The sequence below is a fragment of the Phocoena phocoena genome, chromosome 12 (genome assembly GCF_963924675.1).
Source record: "Phocoena phocoena chromosome 12, mPhoPho1.1, whole genome shotgun sequence".
Taxonomy (NCBI): domain Eukaryota; kingdom Metazoa; phylum Chordata; class Mammalia; order Artiodactyla; family Phocoenidae; genus Phocoena; species Phocoena phocoena.
The window spans coordinates 14157984-14184081 of NC_089230.1; the positions used below are offsets into that span (position 1 = coordinate 14157984).

General features: G+C 41.1%; 1 protein-coding gene across 1 annotated transcript in view; it reads right to left on the reverse strand.

Annotated features, from left to right (window-relative positions):
- Positions 1–26098, reverse strand: part of ESR1 (estrogen receptor 1) — a 246892-nt gene that overhangs the window by 206089 nt on the left and 14705 nt on the right. Inside the window, exon 3 of the mRNA XM_065888506.1 lies at positions 6614–6804. Within this exon, the coding sequence (XP_065744578.1) occupies positions 6614–6804 (191 nt within the window). The remainder of the gene's footprint in view (positions 1–6613; positions 6805–26098) is intronic.

Genomic DNA, 26098 nt, shown 5'->3' on the forward strand with positions numbered 1-26098 from the left:
CAATCGCTTTGACTAGGACAAGAAGAAATTTTACAGGTAAATCCAGAAAGAAATTCCTAGCAAAGAAATGGGATAGTCATGTTTGAATAACAGTATGTAGTCCAGTCTAGAGGGTCTACCTCAGAAGTAGAAACGATGACTTTAAGACAACCAGAAAGACAGGCTAGTACATGACTGGGGAAATCCTTGAATGCTTGGTTGTCTAAGGATTATTCCATGGGCCCCAGAAGTCATTAAAGAATTCTGGGCAAAGTATTGCTATGATTAGTGATTTGCTAATGTTAATAGACTGTCAGTGTGCAGACAGGTTTGGAAGAAGGAAAACAAATGAAGGAAGTGACTTAAATGAAGAAGGAGAAAGGAAAAATTAAATTACTGCAACGATCCTGGTGAAAGTTAATGGGGCAACCTCTAAGTAGTGGGAATTGGATGGATAGACATTAAAGAGAGAGACCCAACAGGATTACACAACAGGTCTGATGGGAACCATCACAGGGAAGGACTGCCAAGTGAAAAGATGAGGATAACTGCCTCCAAGCTTTTAAGTGTAGATGCCTGAGGGAATGGTGAGGGAACTGATATAAAAGTAATTAGGAGGAGTGGCTAGTGTCAGGGATATGTAGGCGTCACTAAGAAGCAGGGCTGGTACGGGAGCTAAACTCGGAAGATATTTACATAGCTGTTATACTGTAGGTCTTAAATACTGTTCCTTAGGGCTACCACAACAAAGTACCATAAATGAGTAACTTAAAACAACATAAAGTATTGCCTCACAGTTCTGGAGGCTAAAAGTCTGAAATCAAGGTGTCAGCAAGGCCATGCTCCCTCTGAAGCCTGTAGGGAAGAATTACTTGCCTTCTGGTGTTTGCCAGCAATCCTTGCTGTTCCTTGGCTTGTAGATGCATCACTTCAATATCTCTTTCCATCACCTCATGGCATTATCCTCCCCGTCTCTCTGTCCAAATTTCCTCTTCCAATAAGAACATTAGTCACCATACTCTAGTATGACCTCATCTTAACTAATTATATCTGCAACAAGCCTATTTCCAAATAAGGTGACATTCTGAGGTAGTGGGGGATTAGGACTTCATCATATCTTTTGGGGGGGGGACACAATTCAACCCATAACAGATATGTATGACATCGCTTAGGAAACTGGGTGGAGAAAAGGATGAGAAAGTGAAAGGAACAGAGGTTGCAAACTCTGTGGAATGCCTGCTTGTAGAGAGCCGAAGAGGGAAAATAAAGAGGCAGAGAGAAGACAGCAAGCCCTCTGTTCTTTCACAGTTGATTTACCCAATTTCCACTGTGCATTTCTTGGTTTACGCTATTTCACATTTCTGGAATTCTTCTCCAAACTTCTTAATGCCTATGAAAATCCTCCAATTCTTTCCAGGCCTATATCAAATATACCACTTGCATTAACACTTCTCTTGCTAGCCTTACCTGATGAAATAACTCTGTTCTCTGAAGCCCTCCAGCAGGTTTTATCTACTATTCTTTTGACTTCTTGCCATGTTCTATCATTTAACAGACATGTGCCCACATGACTGCAGACATGGGAGTTATAGCAACAAACAGGGCAGACCGAACCAGAAATCAGCTCTCACTGAGCTTCCATCCGAGTTTGGGCAGGAATATTTGAAGGTGGCACCTGTTGCAGACAGATAATAATCAACCAAATGAATAAATCTGAAAGTTCATTAAGGGTTTAAGGGCCTTAAAGGAAAATAAGAAAGGTATTTAAAAAAAAAAAAAAAACAGAGGCAAAGGTTTGTAGGGTTATTTTTGGTGGGGTAATCAGGGGAGGTAAAAAGGGAACCATATATACTAAGGTCCTGAGAAAGGAATGTGTGTCGTGTGTTGGGAGAAGAGAAAGATGGCCATCGTGGCTGGATTACAGTGATGGGGAGAGAAGGAAGCAGGAATACGACCATGCAGAGTATTTTAAGACATAGAAAGGAATCTGGACTTTAAGTGCAGTGAGAGTTTAAGTTTAAGACCATATGACCTGATTAATGTATCTAAAAGACCTCTCCTGCTGTCACTTGGGAGACTAGACTGCAGAGGAGCAAGTAGGGAAATGTGGAGACAAAAGACTTAGTATTTTGGGGTGCACGTACTGCCAGGATCAACTCTGAGATGTATCTCTGAAATGACTCTAGAGGTAAGACAGTTCTGTAACGAGAGAGCGGCAGCCTCCACTTCTACCCCATCCTCTGGCCTTTTCTAGACAGGGGCGCAATGGTCAAGACAGAAGGCGACTGGAAATGGGAAACTTAGCATAAAAACTAACCCGTCTTGGGCAAACAAGAGTGAATTCCTAAGCACAAAAGAACTAAGTTCTCTTTTCACAGACCAGCTGAACGGGCCTGAGGTTCTTTAGAAAGTCAGTCTCTGCTTACCCCTGGCAGCTGCTGAAGGAGCTATCCAGGGTGCTGGACTCTCACCCTGAAGCTTTCTAGGGCCTGGTGGGTAAGGACATCAGTTATCCTTGTCGGACCTAAGACCCCCACTGTGCTGGACCATAAGCAGACTCCACCCTAATACCCTGTCCTTCTGGCCTTAGCTAACCTTTAAGTCAACATGGGCCTGGGCCATATCTGTTAAGCACGGTGTTAAATATCTTCCACAGATGCCTTCGAAAGAAAATAGAAAGTGGCAGTGCCGCTAGGGGTGTACAGATAGGTTTGAGCCTCCACTGTACCTCATGACCATTTATAGTATAAGACCGTAATATGATCTTTATAATATTTATTTGTAATATAATGACCAAGCTGCGAGCTCCATGGAGTCCTTTTCCTTGGAATAATGTTCAAAGGTAGTACTTGGCTGCGGAACCTATAACCAAATCTCCTTATGTAACTCATCCAAGAGTCTCTGCCTACAACACATCTTAAGGAACACTGCTCCTCTACCTACAGTGATTAATAAATTCACAGAATATCCAATTTCACCCATCTCCTTTAAATCGTGTCCTTGACTTCACTTTAAAAAAAAAAAAGTATGTTCAACTGGAGGCCATTATTCAATTTCTTGAGTAATCAAGTTCATACACTAGGCAGGGGATGAAAATCTGTATGCTTTCAAGTCAAACACTTTACCTCTTCAACTAAACACTTAGAGCACTAGAGTAATCTGATGGACACTCATTTCTAGCTCTCTTCTTAAGCAACAAGAAAAACAGGAAGAGCTACAGCATCTTCAGAGCTTTCTACCTGCAGCACGTCAGACCCTTCACTGTCCTTAAATAGGCTTGAGGGGCAGCGTGATTTATAAAGAGTCACAGAAGTTCAGTAAAACTTTTTAGTTCCAAGCTATCAAGACTATGATGAGAAAGACTCTATTGCTCTGCTGTTTTCCTTTTATAGACGCAAACAAATCAAATAGATGGAAACGCCATTAAAGTCAAAAGGAAATAAATTACTTTGTTTTTACACAGTCTAAGAAGAAATATATGGCCCAGGAATGTCTTAGATGGTGTATTAATTTTGTTAATTTTTATTCACAGAACTCCCCAAACTCTGCCTTACCTCCTGGGCTTTACCCACATACTCAGTCCCATTTTCATATGACTGAACACTCAACCTGCCCTTTTTCATTTTGCTCACTTGCAAAATTCTCTGGACAATTTTAAATCAGGAAACTTTCTCTGAGAGCCTGACTCAAGCCCCACCAGGAATAAGTGAAGTCTGGACTCCTGTAAAATCTGCACTCACCCTCATCTTGGTACTTATCACACTGTAATTTAATTGCTGGTTTATTTGTCCACCTCTCCTACTACCTTTAAGCTCTATGGGGGTAAGGACTATGTCTTTACTGTAATTGTATCTCCAGGACCTCACACAGTGCTTTGCTTAGTGGAGGCATTCAATGAACAAATCAATAAATTAGTGAACTTTATAATTTTTAAGGTTCCTCTCTATCTTTAAAAGTTAATAACTCTGCCTTGTTTCCAGGCTTCCTGCAGAACTTTGGACTCAATAGTCATCTCATTTAAGAAACCTTCTGTAAATGTCTTCATACCATGATAAGTAAGAAGTTTCTGAAGCCACGTAGAAATTGCATTTGTAAGCAGCTTATATGTACAACTTTAGGTAGTATAATGAAATCCTACTATTTAGTCTGTACGAACAAGTTAGATATCAGATACGTACTGTAACTATCAAAGAGTAAGCAAACATTTTTTTGAATATTTGAACTTGAGATAAAGCCATACCAACAAAATATTTCTTTTTATACACTTACATTTACTTCATTTAATTTTTATAAGTATTTTTTCCTGTGTTTTCTGTTCCGATGCCTTAACGCCTAGAGACAATACTAAGTTCAATGTGGTGTTACATAGCACACTCCTAAATGCTGAACACACGTGAAGAAAATAATTTGTGAAAATATTGTCATTGTTCCTTGGACGAAGATAGTTTCTACCTTCAATCTCAGTCTTTTTACATTTATAACTGACAATATCTTCTTTTCTTATATTCATCTATTGTCTTCCCTATCTGTATCATAGCACAGCACTTTATACTAACTTACTCTCTAATCCTATCATGAGAACGTGTACCTTTGCCTCTCCAAATAAATTTCCCAAACAAATTCTAAATTTTGTGGGATTATGGATTACTTCTTACACATATTTTTATTTCCCTCAGACTATCTAGCACAGGTACAGAGTGAGTTCTCAATAAACATGAAAGACAAAACGTTAGATTTGGAAACCATCGATTCTCTTGTACATTAAATCGGGAGTCAGCAAATTACGGCCCACAGGCCAGTCCTGGTCAGTTACCTGTTTGTGTATGTAAAGTTTTATTGGCACACACCCATTTATTTACACAGTACCTATGGCTCCTTGCAGGCCACAATGCCAGAGTGAGTAGCTGTCACAGAGACTGCATGGCCTGCAAAGCCTAGCTAGTTACTCTCTGGTCCTTTGCAGAAAAACTGCTGACCCCTGCTCTAAATCATTTTTACAGACGAGGGAACTCAGTCTCAGATAAATGACTTGTCCAAGTTTGTGGCTGAACCTACCCACTAAATCTACCTCTGTCAGATGATTTTTCCATACCAGATTAAATGCTTGATAAAAATAATGGTATCTTAGATTATATAAAACTAAATGAAAAGAAGAATCACAAGTGAAGATGGCGGTCAAAAGACCTTTAAGGGCTTATACTAACTTAAACCAAAACACAAATATCACTTTTCTAAATTAGGATAGTATTAATATCTGCTAGTAAAATTAAATAATCTGTGTTGGTATGTATCTATATACAAAAATCCACTATCATATAATATAAATTTTATTAAAATTCTAATAAAAAAGTCCCAGTCTTACAATAGATTTCTAAAAGATGGTGAAAGTAATAGTTGTCAAAAAAAAGTGCTTTTAAAATGGACCAAGTTGACCTCACATGCTACTCTATTAAGATATGAATAGCCTTTAAAAAAATCCATCCACTGGCAATGAAAGGAAAAACGAAGAGTGTGTATCGTCCCCAAGCTTTCACCCCACATCAGGGCAGTGAAGAGCTACAGCAAAAAGTCCATGAGCATAGTGATTCATTCTCTATCCAAAAGTGTCTGCAATCAGTACCTACTAATTTAGTAGACTCTGGTTTTCAACAAGTTACTTCAGCCTCAATTTCCATAGAGGGAATCACACAAAAACTCCATCAGAAATATTCTTAGTATTTATATACTAAACTTTGTTTAAGCTGAAAAGATAAAGGAATAAGAACAGAGAAAAATGGTCCAGTATTAAAACAAAAGGTTAATCCAGCTAGTTTGAACTGTCAGATCTCTGTTTTTGTCAAAGGATCTTTAGCATAGATATTTTAGGTAGTAAAAACGACTGTTTCTCCCAGTATATCCTATATAGACAGTATAGCAACAATATAGACACTCCTGGAGTAGAAATGAAATGTAGCTGGCAGTCTATCAGAGAAACTGCACTTGGAAAACTGTATAAAAGAAAAGGATTGAAGCAGACATTGCAAATGACATGAATGAAGTCTTACGGGTGTATGCTTAATAACTGCTTGATACAGATAATACATCCCTTATTACAAGTCACCAGCCATTGAATCTTCTCAGTTTAGCAAAAGGTCATGTCATCCATTGAGACAACAAAGAGATGGAAGAAGAGCAAGAGAAGAGCGAGTTAAATTAGAATTGGTCTGGAGCAAAGATCAGAATGCTTATCTGAACAAAGCTAAGCTGGAGAAATAATTATATATGGATAATTAATATCACACTACATCACAACAGCCTAGTTGCCTACAACACATAAATATCCACCTGCCATCCCCCAATCATGACATGGACAACATCTCAGAGACACAGCTACTGAAATCCTCTTCCTCTAGAGTTGCTCAAGACTGTTGGGATCTTGCCAAATGGAGGAAGCACAATGACTCAGCCACAACTACCCTGACATTTGCCAATCCCTTCTCCTGGGATCTCGTCTCTTCTCCGTGTTTCTACCATAGATACTAGTGGACCTACTAGGTATTAGTGTTTTGTACAAATGGCTGATCACATGCCTTCCTCTGTTGCTTCCCCTCTTAGGATTAAAAAATGGGATAAGTTGTTGGCAACACACTATTACCTTGAATACTTCTCTTGAAGAAGGCCTTACAGCCCTCGCAAGACCAAACTCCATAATGGTAGCCTGAGGCATAGTCACTGCACACTGCACAGTAGCGAGTCTCCTTGGCAGATTCCATGGCCATGCTTCCCTTGTCACTGGTGCTGGCCAATCTCTCTCTGCCACCCTGGCGCCGATTATCTGAATTTGGCCTGGGGAAAAAAATAGGAGAAAAAAAACAAAAAAACAAAACAAAAAAAAAACAGTGAATCCATTAACATTAGAAAAGCAAAACATGCACTCTCCTCTAAAGAATAAGAGGCTTGGAAGATGTAGCAGATCCACTTTATTCTGACATTTTGAAATAATGAATCATAATGTAAGCTAATCTTCATTACCTCTTGCCGTCTGTTGCAGCAAACCTTGAGGGGAAATTGTTTATTGCAAACTTTCTTAAAAAATGGACTTCCTACACCAGAATATATTATCCAGAAAATGACAAAATGAAATTAGCTGGTTTCTCATAGACTTAATCATTTTTTTAGGGATTCTCAATTAACCCAGAACCATTAGAGACCAATGCTCATTCCAATTCTAGACCACACTAAGGGCCTTTAGAAAATGGAGACAAAGCATAAAACAGCTGGAACATTTGAAAGTCAGATGAACTGATGAACAACATAGAACATGTATAGAAAGATAATTCAAATTTTTACATCGTTGTTACAAGGTAACCCCGGGTATCAGTTGCTATGACTTGACTGTAATTTGAGGATAGTAGTCAATATCCAATATTCCTCTTCAAGAACATGTAGAATGAGAAGAACAGAGGAACACAAATGATTACACCAACCCTGAAAATTTTCAGGGAGGAAGCGTATCTCAGAAAAGAAACTGAGAAGGCACAGTCAGAAAGTTCTAGGAGAACCAAGGAAACGGGGAAGCAAAAAAGTTTAAAGAAGTAGAAAGCTTTAAGAAGGAGAGTGTGACCAATCGTGTCAAAGGAGCAGAAAAGTCCAATAAAACCAGGACTGATAAAATGAAGTTGGATTTGACAAGGAGGACACTTAGCAAGGAGTTTCAGTAGAGGGTACAAGCCAGTCCAGTGGGTGGAGAGTGGATGGAACATAAAGAAATGACAATGGGTGAAGACCATTCCTCTGAGAACTTGGACGTGAACGGGAAGAGAAAGAGATAGGGTTGTCACTAAAGAATATAAAGACAAAAAGGTGTGTTTTGAATGGAAGGGGCCTGAGAAGGCCTCATGGAGACTGAAGGGAATGGGCCAGTAGGGAGGGAATGGTGGAAGGTACAGAGAAGGGAAAACAGAACAAAGTCAAGAAGGAAAGTAAAGCAGCTGGGATTAAATACACAGGTAGAAGGAACAGCTTCACTGAAGACACCTTGAAGAAGACAGGGAGCAAAGAGGTAAGGAAAGGAGTAGATGAGACTAAGTTTGCATGTCTCATCTAACCACATATAGGAGCAGAAATGACATTGACCCAGGATTTGCTAGGCATGTGCAACAGGATAAAGGTGGTATGAGAGAACTGGGGAGTATATAGCCAGAGCCCAGCACAGCGCCTGGAATGTAGTTGGCACTCAATAATACCTTGAAACGAATGGAGTGTTCCAGGGTATATAAGGGGGGAAAGAAAGAAGTAGAAAAATATTGGAAGGGAAGATGGAATGAAGCCTATGACATTTAAAAACAAAAACAAAATAAGATGAGAAAAAGTGAATTGAAGATAGAGCTGCCAGGGTCTCTCGGTTAAGGAAGCTCATGCTTCTTGCTTTCCACTCCCCGCCCAAATAACCAGACCACCCTGACTGTCACCACTCCTCCCCTTCACAAGCCTGCCTTTCCTTTTAGCTCAAATTGTACAACCCTTCCCTGCCCTTCTCACTCATTAACGTCGCCCACAATTTTGCGGCAGTGGCTCTCAAACTACATTTGCCGTAATATTCACAAAATAAGGAGCTCCTTGGGTTGAGTGCATCTGACTTTGCCAGTTTGTTCCATTCTAAATGACTTAGCTCTTAGGTTGGCAGCCGTAAACAGGAGATCTTTATTTTTTTAATATCCTTAGAGAGAGCTGCCTCACAGTATTCAATTCTAGTTCATATTCTGTTACCCATCTCCTTCCATTTCGTCACCATGCCGTCAACGCCCCCCCCATAACCTCAAATCTTTCTACTGTTTGTTTACTAATGTCTCAGGCGCGATTCAAGTCAGCAGGTAGCAGCTGTGAAGATTTCACTACAGAAGCTTAGCACGTGGGGAGGGAAGGGGTGGTGAGCAAGCATGACATTGACAGATTCGATGACTTATAAACATTAGTATTGACCCTCGGGAAGCAGCTCAGCACCTAACACATAGCAAGCGTCCAATACATGTTCGTTGAATGAATGAATGAGTGAGTGAGTGAATAGTCTGTGCATGGGCAAAAGTTCCAAGGTGTCAAGTATCCTCCACCCAACCCTGCATAATAAAATACCGTATTTTTTTTAAACTGTGGCAAGGTAAACATAATATAAAATCTGTTACCTTAACTGTTTTTAAGTGTACAGTTCAGTGATAAGTATATTCACACTGTTGTACAACCAATCTCCAGAAATTTTCCATCTCACAAAGCTGAAACTCTTTACCCATTAAACAACAACTCCTCGTTTCTTCTTCCCCCTAGCCCCTGGCAAACACCATTCTACTTTCTGTCTCCGTGCATTGGTACTCTGGATACTTCATATAAGTAGAATCATATAGTTTTTGTCTTTTTTTTGTTTATTTCACTTAGCATCATCCATGCATGAATTCCTCTCTTATCAGCCACTCTTAATCCCCACACGCTGGAAATAACGTATCCCTGTTCTGAACTCGATAGCAGGTTTTTCTTTACTTCTCTTCTGCTACTTACTACATTATCCCTCCTTCAATTGTACATTCTCGTCTTCACTGCTGTCCACTAAGTTCCCTGTGTCTTGTCTTTGGAACGCTGAGCGTTTATAGCACAGAGCCTCTTCCAGAATAGGAACTCAATAAATATTGATATCAAACAAATTAATCAATGACTGAGTCAATAATATAACAATTTTCAAAACAATATAAATAGGATATGCAAATACTGATTTTAAGAATATGGGTAAAAGATGTAAGAGCTAAAGCCCATTTTCCCCAGATCTAGCAGCGTTGCATGCCGTCGGCAAAATGCCTTTCATCCACACTTTAGCTTTGAGATGGCGCTGGAATACTGAAAGTGTACTGTAGACATAGGGCATAAAATCAGAAAGCTTCCGAGAAGAGAGGAGAAATTACACAGGCCATGTTTCCTCTCCATAAAGCAACGTTTTTATCCAGATGGGAAGTTCACATATATAACACTGTCAGTAATCATTTTGGCTCAGCCCTGCTCGATGAAGACTCCCAGACCAGGGTTGCATCTAAACGAATATAATACAGATCAAGCGAAAAGGCAAGTGAGATCATCTCATGGGTTGCAAAGCCCTGCGGCACCTTGATATGCGACGCTCAAGGCTGTCTTGAGAGTCAAGCCAAGCTCACTTGGCACAGCTGCATCCAGATAGAGATCCCCGTCCTCAGGATGCAGACTCACTTGGCCCCGTTATCTGCAGTGGAAAGGATCAGAGAGGGAAGTGCCCATGTCTGGACTCAGACCAACACACAAGGGTGGCTCAGGCACCAACCCAAGTTTAGACCAGTCCCCAGGGATAAGCCTACTTACAGGTCCCGGACTCACCTCTTCCAGCTGTCCTCTCTGCCTGGCCTTGCCCGACTGCAGCTGTCATAGACCCGGAACCTTTAGCCTCACACCTCTCCAGTAGGAAGTGCTTACATTACATTTAGGGCAATCTTTCTTCCTCTCCCTCTGCCTCAGAGGCCCTTTGGCTTCTCCTTATTTCCACAGGACCAACGTTAACTACTCTCATTAACTACTTTTCATGTTCTAAATGTCTTCAGGTTCTGCCTTCCTAATAAGAGGCTTTGGATAAAAGCCTTTTTATCCATTTGGATAAAAATGCCCTCCCCCTTTATCCTATGTGAAGATTTAACTAACTCTTTTGCCAAATTGCTAAAACGTCTCCCTTTTTGTAAAACTTGTCTCCTATTCTCACTAAATTGTCACCAAATTTAGTGAGTTTCTCATCCTGGACACTTCCTCATAAGACATAGATAAGAAGTTGACTAGTCTATTAGGCTACGTATTAAGAGATTAGATGTCCTTTAGCCCTACAGATACTTTAAAAGATTCTCTGAAAAGACGTAGGGCAGAAGCTTGAATGAGACACGGAGGGATGCTCTGCATCAGTGACTTAACACATTGCAACTTTGAGGCACACAAGTGACTAAGGAATGGAGTAAAGTAATGGCAGGAAAAAGAATGGCAGAAGCTGGAGAGCATCAAATAACAAAAGACACCACCACTGCACCTATGGAAACTAGAAACTCAACTGATTAGATTTAGTTCCATTTTCATTACACCAGTTTGACAACTAAATATTTCCAAATGGATGCCCCACTGATATTACATATTCAATATGATTAAGAGAGATGTCAGAAGGCATTCATATTGAGGTCAGAGAGTGGACTCTCTTGGTCCAAGTAAAAACAGAGCCCATTAAAAAGTATTTGCCAGGAAGATTTTCATTAATCAAAGGAAAAGTTTGAAGCTCAATGTAACCAAATACTCTTGTTTTTCCAACCACAAATCATGGTACCAGCCATCCAAAAGCACTATTCCCCTGATAAGCCAAGCATTTAAAAATTTTTTTAGAGCCTTGGTTTCTAAAGGAAATATTTTTTGCAAAGTTAAAAGAATCAACAAATATGCACTCCCTAGAAATGTGGGGGTAATTAAATGCTAGTGGAACAACTTCATGATGTTCCCTCACCAATCAAATCCCCGAAGTTGTGAGCAGTCAAAGCTCCCTGAACTTTCGTTTCATGGCATTTACCATAATTTCCAGTCCCATGTTTGAGGCATTATTGACAAATATATGTTCCCTGTGGTAAACAGTAAATTCCATGAAGGCAGGGACCCTGTCTCATTTGCTCCCAATTTTAACTGACACACAGTAGGTCATTAATAAATATTTGCTAAATGTACCTCCTACATCTAAGCCATCATCAAATTCAGTCCATCATTTCTTCAAAACACAATGCCTATCCTTCTTTGCATCCCTGGTTTTCACCATTCTCGCATAAGAGACCAATACTCCATGTCTGAATGACTAGAATTAAAGTTCTGTCTCCCATCATTCCTCAAACTCATCCTGCCAACCACTGCCAAAAGAATCATCATAAAAGACAACATTCATCTCTCAATAACCTCTCATTGCCTATACCCGGGGATCATTACCTTTTCGATGGGTCATGGACTTGTTTGACGATACAATGAAAATGCTGAAATTGTCTAGAAAACACATAAACACACTTTCAAACTTCTGCCTATAATCTTAGGGGAGTCATAAATCAGGAAAACTCAAGTTAAAAAATCATCATCAAATAAAATTAAGCCCAAGTGCTTGAACTCCCTGCTCCAATCAGAACTGGTCTCTTTGTAGCTCCCTGAGCAAAATTTTATCAAATCCACCTCTGAGAAATTGCTCACACTATGCTCCCCACTTAGTCACCACCTCCCGTCACCTCAGCTGTCAGATAAAACCATGCTTCGTTTCCCATATTCCATAAGGCTTATCCTACATATTCCAACTCACACTGGTTCAGCTTTAAATTCTTACAGCAGGTAAAGTCTTCACCACTTCTCTGGACACCCACTCAGATCTCACTGGCCATTACTCCACCCCTATTTCCTCTGCAGGATTTTCTTCCCCCACCAGGCTCCTAAATGTCAATGTTCCTTGAGGTTCTGCCCCCAGCCCTCGTCTGCCTCAGCTGACAGCTCTTTGTGGGAATCTCAGCCATGTGTGTGACCACGAGAAACTGCCGTCCCATACTCCTCTCCTGGACAGCAGACCTAGATGCTAATTACCCACTCTGCAGCTCCTCTTGAATGACCCTAAGAAACTTCAACCTTAATGGGCACAAAACTAAACTCGGGATCTTTCCCTAAAAGCCTGTTCTTACTCCTGCATTCCCATTTTTGGCCCTGTGGCCCATTGATCCCCCTGAGGCATGCAAGCATGCTGCTCCCCCTGCCTGGAACACCCTTCCTCACCCACTGGATAACTCCTATTTATCCTCCAGTTCAAAGTTTGAACTTAACTTCCTCCAGGGAGCTTTGCTGACCTCCATGAGCTAGGTTAGATGTACCCTGAACTCCCCCTACCCTAGGAGAGGCCTTTACTCCCTATGATATTATGATTTATAATAAGAAATATATATTTGGTCTTCATCCCCATTCCTTGCACAGAGTTCCTAAAACCCTTGGAATTTCCTAAGTGATGAAAGCAACAAAGATATCTCTTGTTATGTTAACAAAGTGACTTTTGGACCCCATCTAGGGAGGAGGGTTGGTTGCCAGGGGAACCAGCCAAGCATTGAGGGTTGGAACTTTCAGTTCCACCTCCTGATTTGGGGGGATAGGGGACAGGATGGAGGCTGAATCAATCACCAATGGCCAGTGATTTAATCAATCGTGCCTAGGTAATGAAGCCTCCATAAAAACCCAAAAGGAAGGGGCTGGAGAGCTTCTGGGTGGGTGAACACACAGAGGTACGGAGAGAGGGGTACACCTGGAGAGGGCATGGAAGCTTTGCACCCCCTCCCCATACCTTGCTCTATGCATCTCTTCCATCTGACTGTGATCTAGTAAGTCAAATGTTTATAATAAACGAGTAATCTAGTAAGCAAAATGTTTCCCTGAGTTCTGTGGGTCATTCTAGAAAATTAATCAAACCCAAGCAGAGGCTCATGGGAAACTTGGATTTAAAGCCAGTTGGTCAGAAGCACAGATGATGACTGGGCCTTGCGATCAGCATCTGAAGTGAAGGGCAGTCTCGTGAGACTAAGCACTTAACCTATGGGATCAGATACCATCTCCAGGGAGCAAGTGTCAAGATTGAGTTCATCGCTTGGTGGCGTCTTAAAACACGCACACACAGAATGCAGTCAGAATCATACTTCGCTATTCAAAACCCTCATGGCTTCCCACCACACCGAGAATAAAATTCAAAGGCCCAGCGCCATCTGTTCCCTGGCTGTCACTCTCACCTGGACTCTTCGCACTGCTTCCCTCACTCACCGAGGTTCAAGCGCTGAAGTCGCTGCTGCGCCACCAAGGCCAAGTGTGTCCAGGTCTCAGCGCTCTTCTCCTGACTTGTTTCCTCCCTCCACTCAGGGTTTCTCATCTTCTCAGGGAGCCTTTCCTGACCTCTCTAAAGTAGCTTCCCAATTACTGTTCACCCTCTTATATTGGTTTGGTTTTTCTTTATAGCGCTTAATGGCTACCCAACGTCAAACCAAATGTTAACGTTTATTTACTGTGTGTCTTCCCCAAATGTAAGTTTCCTTTCCCCAAAACCTTCGAGAGAGCCTAGCAGAGAAATAATCGTTGAATGAACAAGTACATAAATAAATGACTGAAGCCACGGACCCACATTTGGTTGTGTTCTGTTTAATTATCTATCCTTCCCCATACACTGTAACCTCCACCATGGCAGGAACTGTGGCTACCTTACTCACCGTGGTCTCTCAGCTCATGCCCAGCACAGTCTGACACACAGGTAAGTGATTAAGAAACATCTGCCATCTGAAGGAAGGTACAGACATGGTGAGTCTTCTTGAAAGTCTTCCCAACTCGCCTGTAACTCCCACATCACAACCCTGTCCTCCACACCTCAGCAAGAGCGAGACAAGATGGACATGAAATCCTTTATGTCTCCTCAACGTCTATCATAAGGCTTCTGAATCTTCTTCTTCTGGGTGGACCCCAGGAAAATACCCTTATTTACAGAAACACAGATTTTGCTTATAATCTTTGGGTGTTCACGGGCCCCCTGAAGTCCAGGAATGGTCTCCTTAAAAGACTTCAGACTAAGAGCACCCACTGCAGGTCTATGGGTGAAATGCAGGCTCTTTGGTATTGACAATGATGACTTGGCCACTGTCCAGTCTCCAGCTCCATCCCTCCCTGTCAGGGTTAATTTTAAGTGTCTCACTTCCCCAACCTGGCTAGCACATGTCTGGGCCTTTGTCCACACTGCTTCCTATCTTGGCCAAAAAGCAAAAATCTCCTGAGTGAAAATGGCCCCTTCTCAGGTAGCAACCACTGAATTTCTCAATAGAATCAACATGTGCTCCTAGAGTATCACATATATAACTATTCCGAAATCCTCATCATCGTATGTGTTCACTGTGAGTCTCCAGGAAAGAGATCCTATTAGTGTCACCTTTGCTTCCCAGTTTCCAGCACAGTAATGACAACTAGTAAGCGTCTGACAGTTGACTGTGGAATGAGTAAGATTATATGCTCCATATTGTATGTCGTGCCTGCCCAACCAGGCTGTAAGCTTTTCACCAGTATGGAAACTATATTCTAAGTATTTTCTATCACCCCCCCGAAGCACCTGGTACGGTACTTTGCACACAGAAAGTACCCAATAAATACTTACTGGATAAATTAATCAGTGAAGAATTAAGAACAACTTTGCAAGAGACACAGCTGAATCTGTTGCAATACCAGAACGCTGTATCAAGATAACAAGAAGCCAGTTATTGATGCCTGTGTGTGTACCAACATACAAATCAATTGGAACGTGGTTTCTTGTGTACCTCCTGCTTTAAATATCAACAGGGATGGGCATAAGCTAGAGGTGGTTCGTGCCTTTGGCCAGAACCTACCTATGGGTTTTTCTACTCTATGCAACTTTGTACTTGGATTTTAATATGACCTTTATTTTTTTTCCACGGAAGTACAGAAATGTTCTTAAAAAGAATAAAGTTGACATAAAATGGTAGAGTCTAGAGAGGGAAAATTCTGAATCTCATTTTTAGAAAAGCTAGAGTTAAATAAGTCCTGGGCCACACTTGGGAAGCCCAGTAAAACAGGTGGTAGTTATGTTCTGCAGTAGGCAAGTTAAAAATTATTTTCTGGATAACAAATATAGGTCCTTTCAACTTGGTTGGAAATTAAAGACTCCAGCTCATTTATACTGCTTACCTGAAAACTTACTCTGTCTCTCATCTCATATTACCCACTTAATGAGTATAATTTTTATTTGTATTTGTTGTATCTTCTGGTTAATAAACAGAGGCAGATAATGTTCTTCCCTAAAAGGTACAAAAGAAAACCTCTTCCAAAAAATGACTGGTGATAAATGCAGCTCACTTCGATTCCATGAAATTATCTAGGGAGAGAGTTATGGTTGCTATTTCAGCTTCTGCCCAAAGTTCACACCACACCCTGGACTTCTGGAAAACCCAGCATGACCCTTGGTCTAGCAGCTGGAGGAGTAGGCAAGCAAATTTTCGCACAAAATTGATAGTTGTGGCAGGCATTATTTTAAGTGCTTTACATGGAATTAAATCATTTAACCCTCAAAACTACCCCAAGCAGTACTATTATAACTGGTTGTTTTAAACATGAGGTAACCACGGTCCAGAGAGATTAGCTAACTCACCCAAGTCATCCAATCAGGAAAGGATGGCGTCAAGGACCCAGGCAGTCTGATCCCAGAGCCCAGGCTCCCCAAAGAGAAGAGAGTCCTTGGGAACTGCACCCCAACTCATCACAAGGCAAGGGCAGAGTATGTCACAACTGGGAACAAAATCATTACCTCAGATCTCATTCCTAAACTCATAAATAGTAATCCTGTTAGAAATTGTCTGTAATTATTTATTACAAGGCCAATAATACTTTAAGGGAAAATGCTAATTCAATTTCTAGTGCAAAGGTTAAGAACTCTGTTATGTTCCATGAAAACAGAGATAATGGAGCTGACAGTCATACAGAAGAATGCGTTGATGAAAGTTTGAATATCTCCTAAAAAACCATTTCAGAAAATGCCTATTTTAACTCATCAACAAATAGAAAATAGTATGTCATTAGTGCTTATATACAAGAGTCCTGAAATTCTTTATACACAAAGAACGTTAGCATTTGCCAGTCAAAACTTAAGTCTCTGTGAAATGTCAAGAGGTTTTCCCACTCACTTAAAAAAATATCTTCACCCCCAAATACAAGCAAGTGTTGATTTTCCACACTAATGGGAAACAAGAACAACCTGGCATAAAATTCCCTAAAAACCCATTTAGCCAATATCTTTTTATCTTTTATCAGTTACTAATGTGTAACCAAGCGACCTGATTGGAGTTTCACCACCTCTCCTTCCTCTACTCTCACCAACCAGTTGCAAGTGCTAATGAACGGTGAGGATAAGAAGCCCAAAGCAAGATGCAAGACGTGGGGCATATGGGTGACACAAAGGAGCTAAGTCAGGAAAGAGCTGTGGTTTGACAGCACACCTTCTTAAAACAAGTCTGACCTGCAGTCTAATTTCCACAGAAAATAGGACACTATATCAGGAGAATAACCATCTACTCACATGCTGAAATATTAAGAAATTCATTCACTCATTCAACAGCACTGGGAAAGTGTCTACTTATTACCAGCCAGGGAGCACCCTAGGACGAAGGACACATGCAAAAGGAGGAAGAACAATAAGGAGAGGAGGGACAGAAGGAAGAGAAGAAGGATAGCTTCTGTCCTAGGAAAGCAGACAACTCAAGGAGGAAGACTTGGGCCTTTGGGAAAAGGCACTTCAGGTACAGAACCCCAAAATAGCAAACACAATCCTGCTCTAACACTGGCCCCTGGTCTGCTTTTGAGTGTGATCCATAAATCATCCCATAAACCGTAAATTGGTGATCCCATCCAAGACACAGGGACAATATATCATCACATAAAAAGACCATACAAACATGTCTAGAATTGCAAATGGAAATTTTTACTTAAAAAAATTCTTTGGGAATCTGTACGTCATTAGGGATAGCTTCACGCAAATGTAATAAACTTCAACGAGGGAGGCAGGGTATTGTGGTGGAAAAATTCTACACTGAGTCAGAACTCCTGGGTTCTAGATAAAAAGCTGCCAATAACAGCTGCATGGCTTAAGCAAGTCACCAATCTCTTTGGGCCTCAGTTTCTTCTCCATCAAATGAGAATTCTCAACTATGTTTTCTAAATTGCTTTCCAGCCTTTATGCTGGGTGACCATGATTCTGACCCATGCCTCTGACCAACAATAACATCTATAACCAGCTAGAATTTCTTCAGTGGGTCTCGCCAGCGCACAGCCCATTTTTCAAAACTCTTTCTTTCCCAAGAGTAATAAAATGTATAAAAGATGAGCTGGTAAGAGGCCCTAGCACTGCATTTAAGCCTGCTCAGCGCTCAGTCCCATGACCAGTCAAAGGGGACAAACACCCATTCCATCAGAAGGAGCTGTCAGTGATGGCCACTGTGTTTCTAACTGCCAAAGTGGCTTGCCCACAGAAATGTCACTTCTCACTAATATGAGGCATGAGAAAACAGGAAGAAAAAAAAAATAGAGGGAAGACAGACAAGAAATAGATAAACAAAGAAACGGGGAGGGGACATACATCTGTATATTTGACATATTCTTAGTTCACTGAGCTCTATTAACAATGATTGAGGTGGGAAGCTGGGTAGAAGAAAATATAGCTGAGATATCAAAGACAAAGGAGACATAATTCATCTATTGAGGCTCTGCTCTGTCAACACGCATGGCTGGAGAGGGTTCCGAAGCAAATGAACGATTCCAGAATAGAAGACAATTTGGATAGGGTTTAAAATGAACAGAGGTTCTTTTGCACAGAACCTTCAATGATAGTAAGGCCAAATTCGTCACCATAATCAGTGACCAGAAATGTTGATACCTCCGGGTAGGTATCAAGAGCTCTCTTACATGCGGAAGTTAGAACTAACCTGCAGAGTTAGCCCTCTTTGATTTTCCAATCCACTCTACGGGAAGCAAGCTCAAAGAGCAACCTATTCTTTTGCTGCTGATGCAACAAAGAAAAAAACATCTTGCTTACTTCTGAGAAGACACAGTAGATTGCTCTGTGGTGTAGCAATGACAATTGCAGATTATGTCATCCGGAGACACTAGGAGCACAGAGTTGCACACTATGTGGATCTCATGGCGAGATGAGATTGGGTTGGTGTGTGTGAGACACCCTACCAGGGGCAGCGATTCTGGAACTTGCGGGGAGTTTTGGAGTTTTGACATGCTACTGTTACCTCTTTGACTTAGGGTAACATATGCAAAGCGCTCTCTGCAATAGCTCAACTTTCTCCAGACTCATCTCCTGCTGCTCCTTTACCCACCTTCCAGGTACCGCGTACTCCAGGAGCCATCTGTGTGCACTTCCTAACCTGCCATGTCTTCACTCTTCTCGTGCCTTCACTCTTCTCATGGCTTCGCTCTTCTTCTCATGCCTTCGCTCTTCTCATGCCTTCGCTCTTCTCATGTCTTCGCTCTTCTCATGCCTTCGCTCATGTTGTTTTGTGCTAAGAATACCCTTGCCCAGCCCCTGTGATCCGGGAGAAATCCTAATCGCATCCTGACTCACTTCTTCCCTCTGCTATCTCTATACCTTATAGCCATGTTCCCTCTGCCTCCCTGATTGCCACGATGGTTCCACAGGTTCCATGCCCACTAGACTGTGGGAGCCTCGTGAACAACATCTAGTAATATATAGGAGGCAGCCAATTAATCTTTTGATTTCATTTAAATTAATTCAATTTAATAACCCACCTGAATTACGTGGAGCTAGCTGCATGACAGCTCTTGGAATAATTAAAAATACCTTGAGAGATTAGTAAATCCATCCTAATATATGTCCAACTGCCAGCCCAAATTTCTTCTAGAGAAGAACAGGTAATAGAGCAAAAGAAATTTCAAGTTTGGGTAAGTTACTCCCCGTTTACCAGGATTTTCTCAACCACCATCTAAGGGACTTTAGAATAAGTCACTTAACATGTGAGTAACTCTGTACCACTTTTCCACAGTTGAAAATAGCAATACCAACATTTTCTCTAGCTGGGGAATTGATGGCGTTGGATAACATTTACAAAAAGAAACTAAAAATCCTGAAGGTAGATGCTGATGCTAATCTTTAAAAACTATTTTGAAATACATACGTAGTAGTGTTCCAATAAATGTATGACACTGAAAAGGAGTTTAATTACTGTCTAATCCTTGACTCCTCTCACATGCTACATCAAAACTCTCAGGAAATCCCAACAGCTTGACCTTCAAAGTATAAATCAATGCAAATTCTTGATACTTATAGAAATATTGTTAACTTTTAAATATGCTAATCATAGTATAGTTGTGCTTTTTTTAAAAAACAGTCCCCATCCTTCAGACACGCATACAGAAATATGTACAAATAAAATATAATTGCCAAAGCTGGGTGATGAATACATGAAGGGTCGTTATGCTATTGCACGTCTGTCAAGGTTTGCAAACTTTCACAATAAAAACTCAGATCAGGTCATTCCGCCCTTCAAAACCCTCTGTTGGATCTCCCACTCATTCAGGGTAAAAGCCAGCAACCCGACAATGACCTGCAAAGGCCCTGTTCACTCTGACGCCTACACTCCTCTCCGTCCTCACCTCCAACTTGGTGCTCCACTCTGTCATCCCAGCCTCCCTGTCTCATACACAGAGGGCACACTCCTGTCCCAGGGCCTTTTCACTGCTCTGACCTCGGCCTGAAATACTCTTCACTGAGATATTCTCACGCCCCTCCCTATTTCACACCTTTGCTTAAGTGTTGCCTCCCTAATGGCACCTTTCCTGATGGGTCTGATTTCTTTACTGGTCTGTTCCCAGTGCCTAGCATAGTGCCTGGCATAGAGTAGATAGCCAATAAATATCAGCTGTGGAATGAATGAACGAATGAAAGGGCAACCTGGGTCAGCCATCTAGTGAACCTAGGTGGGGGTCCTACGACATCAACAGGGTGAAGTAAGGGCATGTCAGACAGGCTGCACTGGTGACTCTAAACCAGACTGGCAAACAGTGATTTCAAATACTCCTTGGACCAACGGTCCAGTGTGGTACCCAGCAAGTCAGCAAAGTTAACGCAGCAAAGTTTTCTAGAGGCTAAGTCTCAAGCAGCCAGGAGATCCATCCTCCAGATCCCTGAGCCAGCCCTGCGCTCCACCAAGCAGCTGGCCACCGACACCGACTACCTGATCACATAATGTCCACCCCTGGGCATGCCGCCACCCCACACCCTCCAGAACATCCTGACACTCCTGAAAACCAAACCCGAGGAATACAGACAGGTCACCAAAGGCCTGCGCTGTAGCCTCACCACCGCGAGGGCTGCCACATGGAGTTCAGACTACTGACACCCCCAGACGCCTGGCTGAGAAGAAGGTCAGGGCTGGGCTTCTGAGGTCAGAGCGACTCTCCAGAATGGATCCCAGGATCGGACAGAATTTGTTTTTAAAAGACTTGATTCATCTGTATCCTGGAAAAACAGTTGTAAATTAGAGGAATGTTATTTATTAGAGAAGAATTTTCAGATGATTTTTAAAATGATCTGATCTTGAAAGCTGAATTAATAAATACTGTGAAATGAAGAAAAAAAAAGAAAACAGCTGCTCTGCTACACTTTGGACACATCAGTGTCTCAGGCCTCCCAGCACAGGCTGGCATGTTGTAGCCTTTGCATTTGCAGACTTGCCTCTCATTTCTGGACAGCAGCCTCTTGAGATTCCTCCGGTTTCTAGACAGTACCCTCTCATGGTTCTGTCTAGACAGTGCAGTCAGAAGCAATCTGAAATCTCTGAGGAAAAGGGCTCAGATTTCCCAGTCACTACTCCACTTGCTCAGTCTTCTTACAAGACTTGGCCTTGGTCACAGGGAAGTCAATAGTATACATTGTTATTACCCTTATAAGTGGTATTTATGACTTGCTATATTTCGTGCTGAAATACTCTTATATAAAATACTGATTCTTCTGCTGTAGTTCTGCAAGGTATAAGCATGCTATGAAGCAGAAAACAATCAAACCAACCAAACTTCCATTTACTACCCTCCCGTCCCCGGTGCTCTGTTCAAACCTGGCTCACATCCATTTCGGCAAAATCGCTCAGCTGTTAGCCAGTGGCCTCAGTTGCCACCAGCTCAAGCAACAAGTTTCCCAAGCATCTGAGAACCGAGTTCTAACTCTTCCTCCCACCAACCCTCCCTCCAACCCCAGCTATGCCTTGGCATGTGGCTCTGGGAGTTCTTCAATGTCCTTGAGTTAGGACTGGGTAAAAGGAAATGTTTCCAAAGACTTGGGAATTCTCACTCACACTTTGTTCCCCATGGTCTCACCAAAAAGACTTCAGAGAATCTCCCTCTAGAAAACTACACACGTACGGTTATCTGACCTATACTCAGAAGACTGTTGGAGCAATTACTTATCCCACTGACTCCCAGGCAGCTCCGTATTTCACCCCTTAGCCTTGACTTCTTTACAAACCCCCTAGTATCCATGTATTGGAGGTCCCCCACGCCATACACCATCCCTGAAAGCCCGTTTGCAGCCATGCATTGAGGCCCCTCACGCAGCACGCCACCTCCCAAGCCACCACAGCCAAGCTCAAGTTCTCCTGTATGGAGTCAGCCACCCCAACGTGCTAAAAACTGAAGAAATGGTTAAGGGGAGTGCAGATCTGTTCAATGCTCTATCTAGATAGGAGCTGTACATTTTCTTCTAAATCTTTCACGCTCTAGAAAGCATTTCAGAGAATAATTTTTCTAAACTACTTTCTGAAATCAATCAGAATGCTGCAAAAATAAGAGAATTCCCCCCAAACAACCAAGAAAAAAGTTCACTCAGTATATTACTCACTCACAAAATTATCTAACTAGGAGTTCTGATGACAGGTCTCTTTTTACTAGGTCCTTACTCTTTGATTTTCTCCTCACATAGAATTATAATATTGTAATATTACATTGTAATATTTTCCCTTGCACTTTGCCTATCTTTTCAGGTAAAGAATGAAGAGCTATGTCATTCTGTATTTACTCTAAACCTATGTCCTTAATTATAATCAATAACGGTGACAAAAGTTTAAGTGTACAGATTCCACATCGGCGTGCCTCCTTTCCTGGTAGGAAAAGGCAGGTGGACATCTGTGTTCCAGCTGGAAGAGAGAGCCATAAAACATAACCTTCAGCCTTCAAAAATGAAGCTCAGTAAACAGTCAGGCAATATGGCTGGGGCTACCAGATTTACCCAATAAAAATGCAAGATACCCAGTTAAGTTGAAGTTCAGATCAACAACAAAGAATCTTTTAGTATAATATCACATGGGACATAGTTATCCTAAAAGAGCTTTTTGTTATTTATCTGAAATTCAAATGTACCTGAGCATCCTTTATTTTACTGGGCAGTCCTAAATATGATGCTTTTAAGAGAAGGCAACAGAGATGCATGAGCCTGGCAGAAATGACAGAGTTGAGTCCAGGACAGTGGGAAAGATTACACCACAGGCTTAACCATGCTTTTCTTGTCAAGAGACAGAAGTCTGCTTTGGACAAAATTAGGCAATTTTGAAGGTGCATTAACTATTGGGCCAATGGGATAGCACATTAAATTAATGTTCGCTCATTTACTAAAATTATATAGGAGTTTAAAATACTAATGTGCCTTCTGATTCACACGGCTCAGATCACCAAAGAGAAGCTCACTCAATGCTAGGTGCGATCTAGCACCACACCATGAGGCACGTGGCCTTGAATTAACTGATCATTCTCACTTTCCATCCGCCAGCTGCTGCTCTCCTTCCTGTATATCCAATTAGAGAGTTTTAGCCTATACCTTGAGAATATTAAAATGATCATATTCCAAGGAGAAATACTGACTTAGAAAAAGCCACTATTGACTTAATCATCCTTTCTGTATATATCAATAGCATCCCTGGGCTACAAGGAACCACCAGAATGCAGAATGCGGGACAAAAGCTCTCAAAATATCACTACGGAAGTTTTGTCTTCAACTTCTTAGTGAAAGTCATTTTGCTGAGAGGCTACTGATACCATTTTCACAACCAGAAGAAAATACGTTTTGGTCTACAATTTTTCACAAAAGAGAAAAGAAATGGGAAGGGCAACCTCAAGAAATCTATAGTAACTTCTGCCACTTCAAGCTGTTGTTCTTCCCCACATATAAAAATCATCCTTTCCATGAAAAAAAGTCATCAAATGTTAATAAAAGTGCATTTAGTCCCTCCACGCTCTCTTTACAGTATTAGTAACTGTAAGGTTATTAACACATTCTTTTCATATATTTTAATGGACAATTCTAACAGTTCTTTAACTCATTAAAAAAATGAAAGTCAAAAAAAAGTATAGTTTTGTTTAATTATAAATCCTAGCCTATAAATATAAATTTCTACAGAATAAGTGGCTTCAAATCATCTTGGTTTAGTACAGTTATAACCCATCAGCCATGCCCTTCTTTCACACATTTATCAGGAACATTAATTATACCTGGGACATACGGTTCCATCAATTGCCATGCTTATTAAACTTACATTTCATTTCCTGGAACAGTATTAAACTACAAGGGGAAAAAGTTAATAGTAAACAGTATACAGCCAACACTGGGTTTAGTGATTAGCCCAAAAGAAGACACATGATTTTCAACATGGGACCTTGTTATAAAAAAATGCCTATTGTAACGAGGCTGCTGGATCAAGTACAGACTGAATTATTTTTTAATTTTGCCAATACTAAGGTGAAATATCTATTATGAAATAATGCAAGTTCCATTTTCACATTGGTAATAATGGAATAAAAACAGCATCCAACTGCTTTAGAAATCTAAGAGGAATCAGGATAAGTCTCCAGAGAAATCCAGTAAGGTAATTCCTAACCTTTACGTCCAGGAGGAGAAAAAAGAAAAACAAGAAAGGAAATCTCCAAACACACAGTAACAAGATAGAGTCGTCCCTCGGTATCCGAAGGGGATTAATTTCAGGACACTCCCCACCCCCCACTCCCGCCTAGAATCCTAAAATCCATGGATGCTCAAATCCCTTATATGAAATGGCATAGTATTTGCAGATAACCTATGCACATCCTCCCACATACATTAAATCATCTCTAGATTATTTGTAATACCTAATACAACGTAAACAGTTGTGAATACGATGTAAATGCTAGTAAATAGTTGCCTATGCACAGCAAATTCAAGTTATGTTTTTGGGAACTTTCTGGAATTATTTCCCCCAATATTTTCCGTGGGCGGTTGAGTCCTCGGAGTCAGAACACTTGGATACAGAGGGCTGACTGTATAGATATTAGAACTGAGAGGAAATGATCTAAACGTTAAGTATAGGAAATAAGTCTCCCCGATTCTTAAAACTGAAGTGTCAAACCAAGGTTAAAAATTCTCACGGGGCCAAACAACAGTTGAACTCATGGCCTGTCTAGACAGGTATAGCTGGTGCATTCACTTTAGCCATCACTGTAGTTTCGTAGTGATCAGCAACACGCGTTCCTTCATTCCACATTGCTTGAGCTTCTACTCTACATGCTAGAACTACAGCAAGGAGGGCACGGCCCCGACATCCTCAGTGAACAGAGGCTGATCACACCTCCATCTGTTAAGTAGGAAGTGGTGGGCTGGAGACAGACATAGGTTCTAGCTCTGGCTCTGCCCGCACCAGCTGGGGAACTTTGGGGAAGTCACTTCCCCTCTCAAGACTTCAATTGCTTCAATTAGAAAATAAAGAGGTGGGAATCCATCAGGCCTAAGATCCCGCCTAGATTTAAAATACTCTGATTTTATAATTTTATTTGTGTAAAGAGAGGTTTGGACCAAATGAATACTATAATTCTGTCCAGATTTTAAATTCTTGGGTGGGTTTCACATTCAGAGAAATGCATAAGGTTGCTATCAGGAAGTCTATGTAGGATTTTATTTAATGGCTCCTCCCGATATCAGAAGGGAAAACGTTCCCCTACTAAATGGAAACATGTTTAAACATGATTTTAGCAAGCATCATAAAGATAGTCATTTCCCATAAAACTAGAAGAAGCAGTCTTGGGATGTAGTCTAAGATGAAAGTATTGTCACAACTAAATATAAAGATATTACAAGGAATTAAACCAACTGCCAAGTAAATCAATCAGCGACAGAAGACATCCTGTCAATTTTTGTGCATGATATAGTAGGTTAAAACTGGAGTTCCAGAGTTCACCTTCTAGATTTAGCTTCCCTATTTCTCCATTACTGGCTGTGTGAGCTTAGGCAAGTCACTTGCCCTCTCTTAGTTTCTTTGCCCATAAAATGGAATAATAACAGTATCAGCCTCTTATGGTTGATGTAAGGATTCAACAAGATCATCCATTTAAGGCTTACAGCAAGGTGCCTACTGCACTATGGTCAAAAAATACTAGCCACTGCTATTATTAAAGTTATTTCTCCTATTTGTAACAATTTACTCTTTTTGGTTAATTCAACAATTTGGCTCTATAAATTATTAGGCAT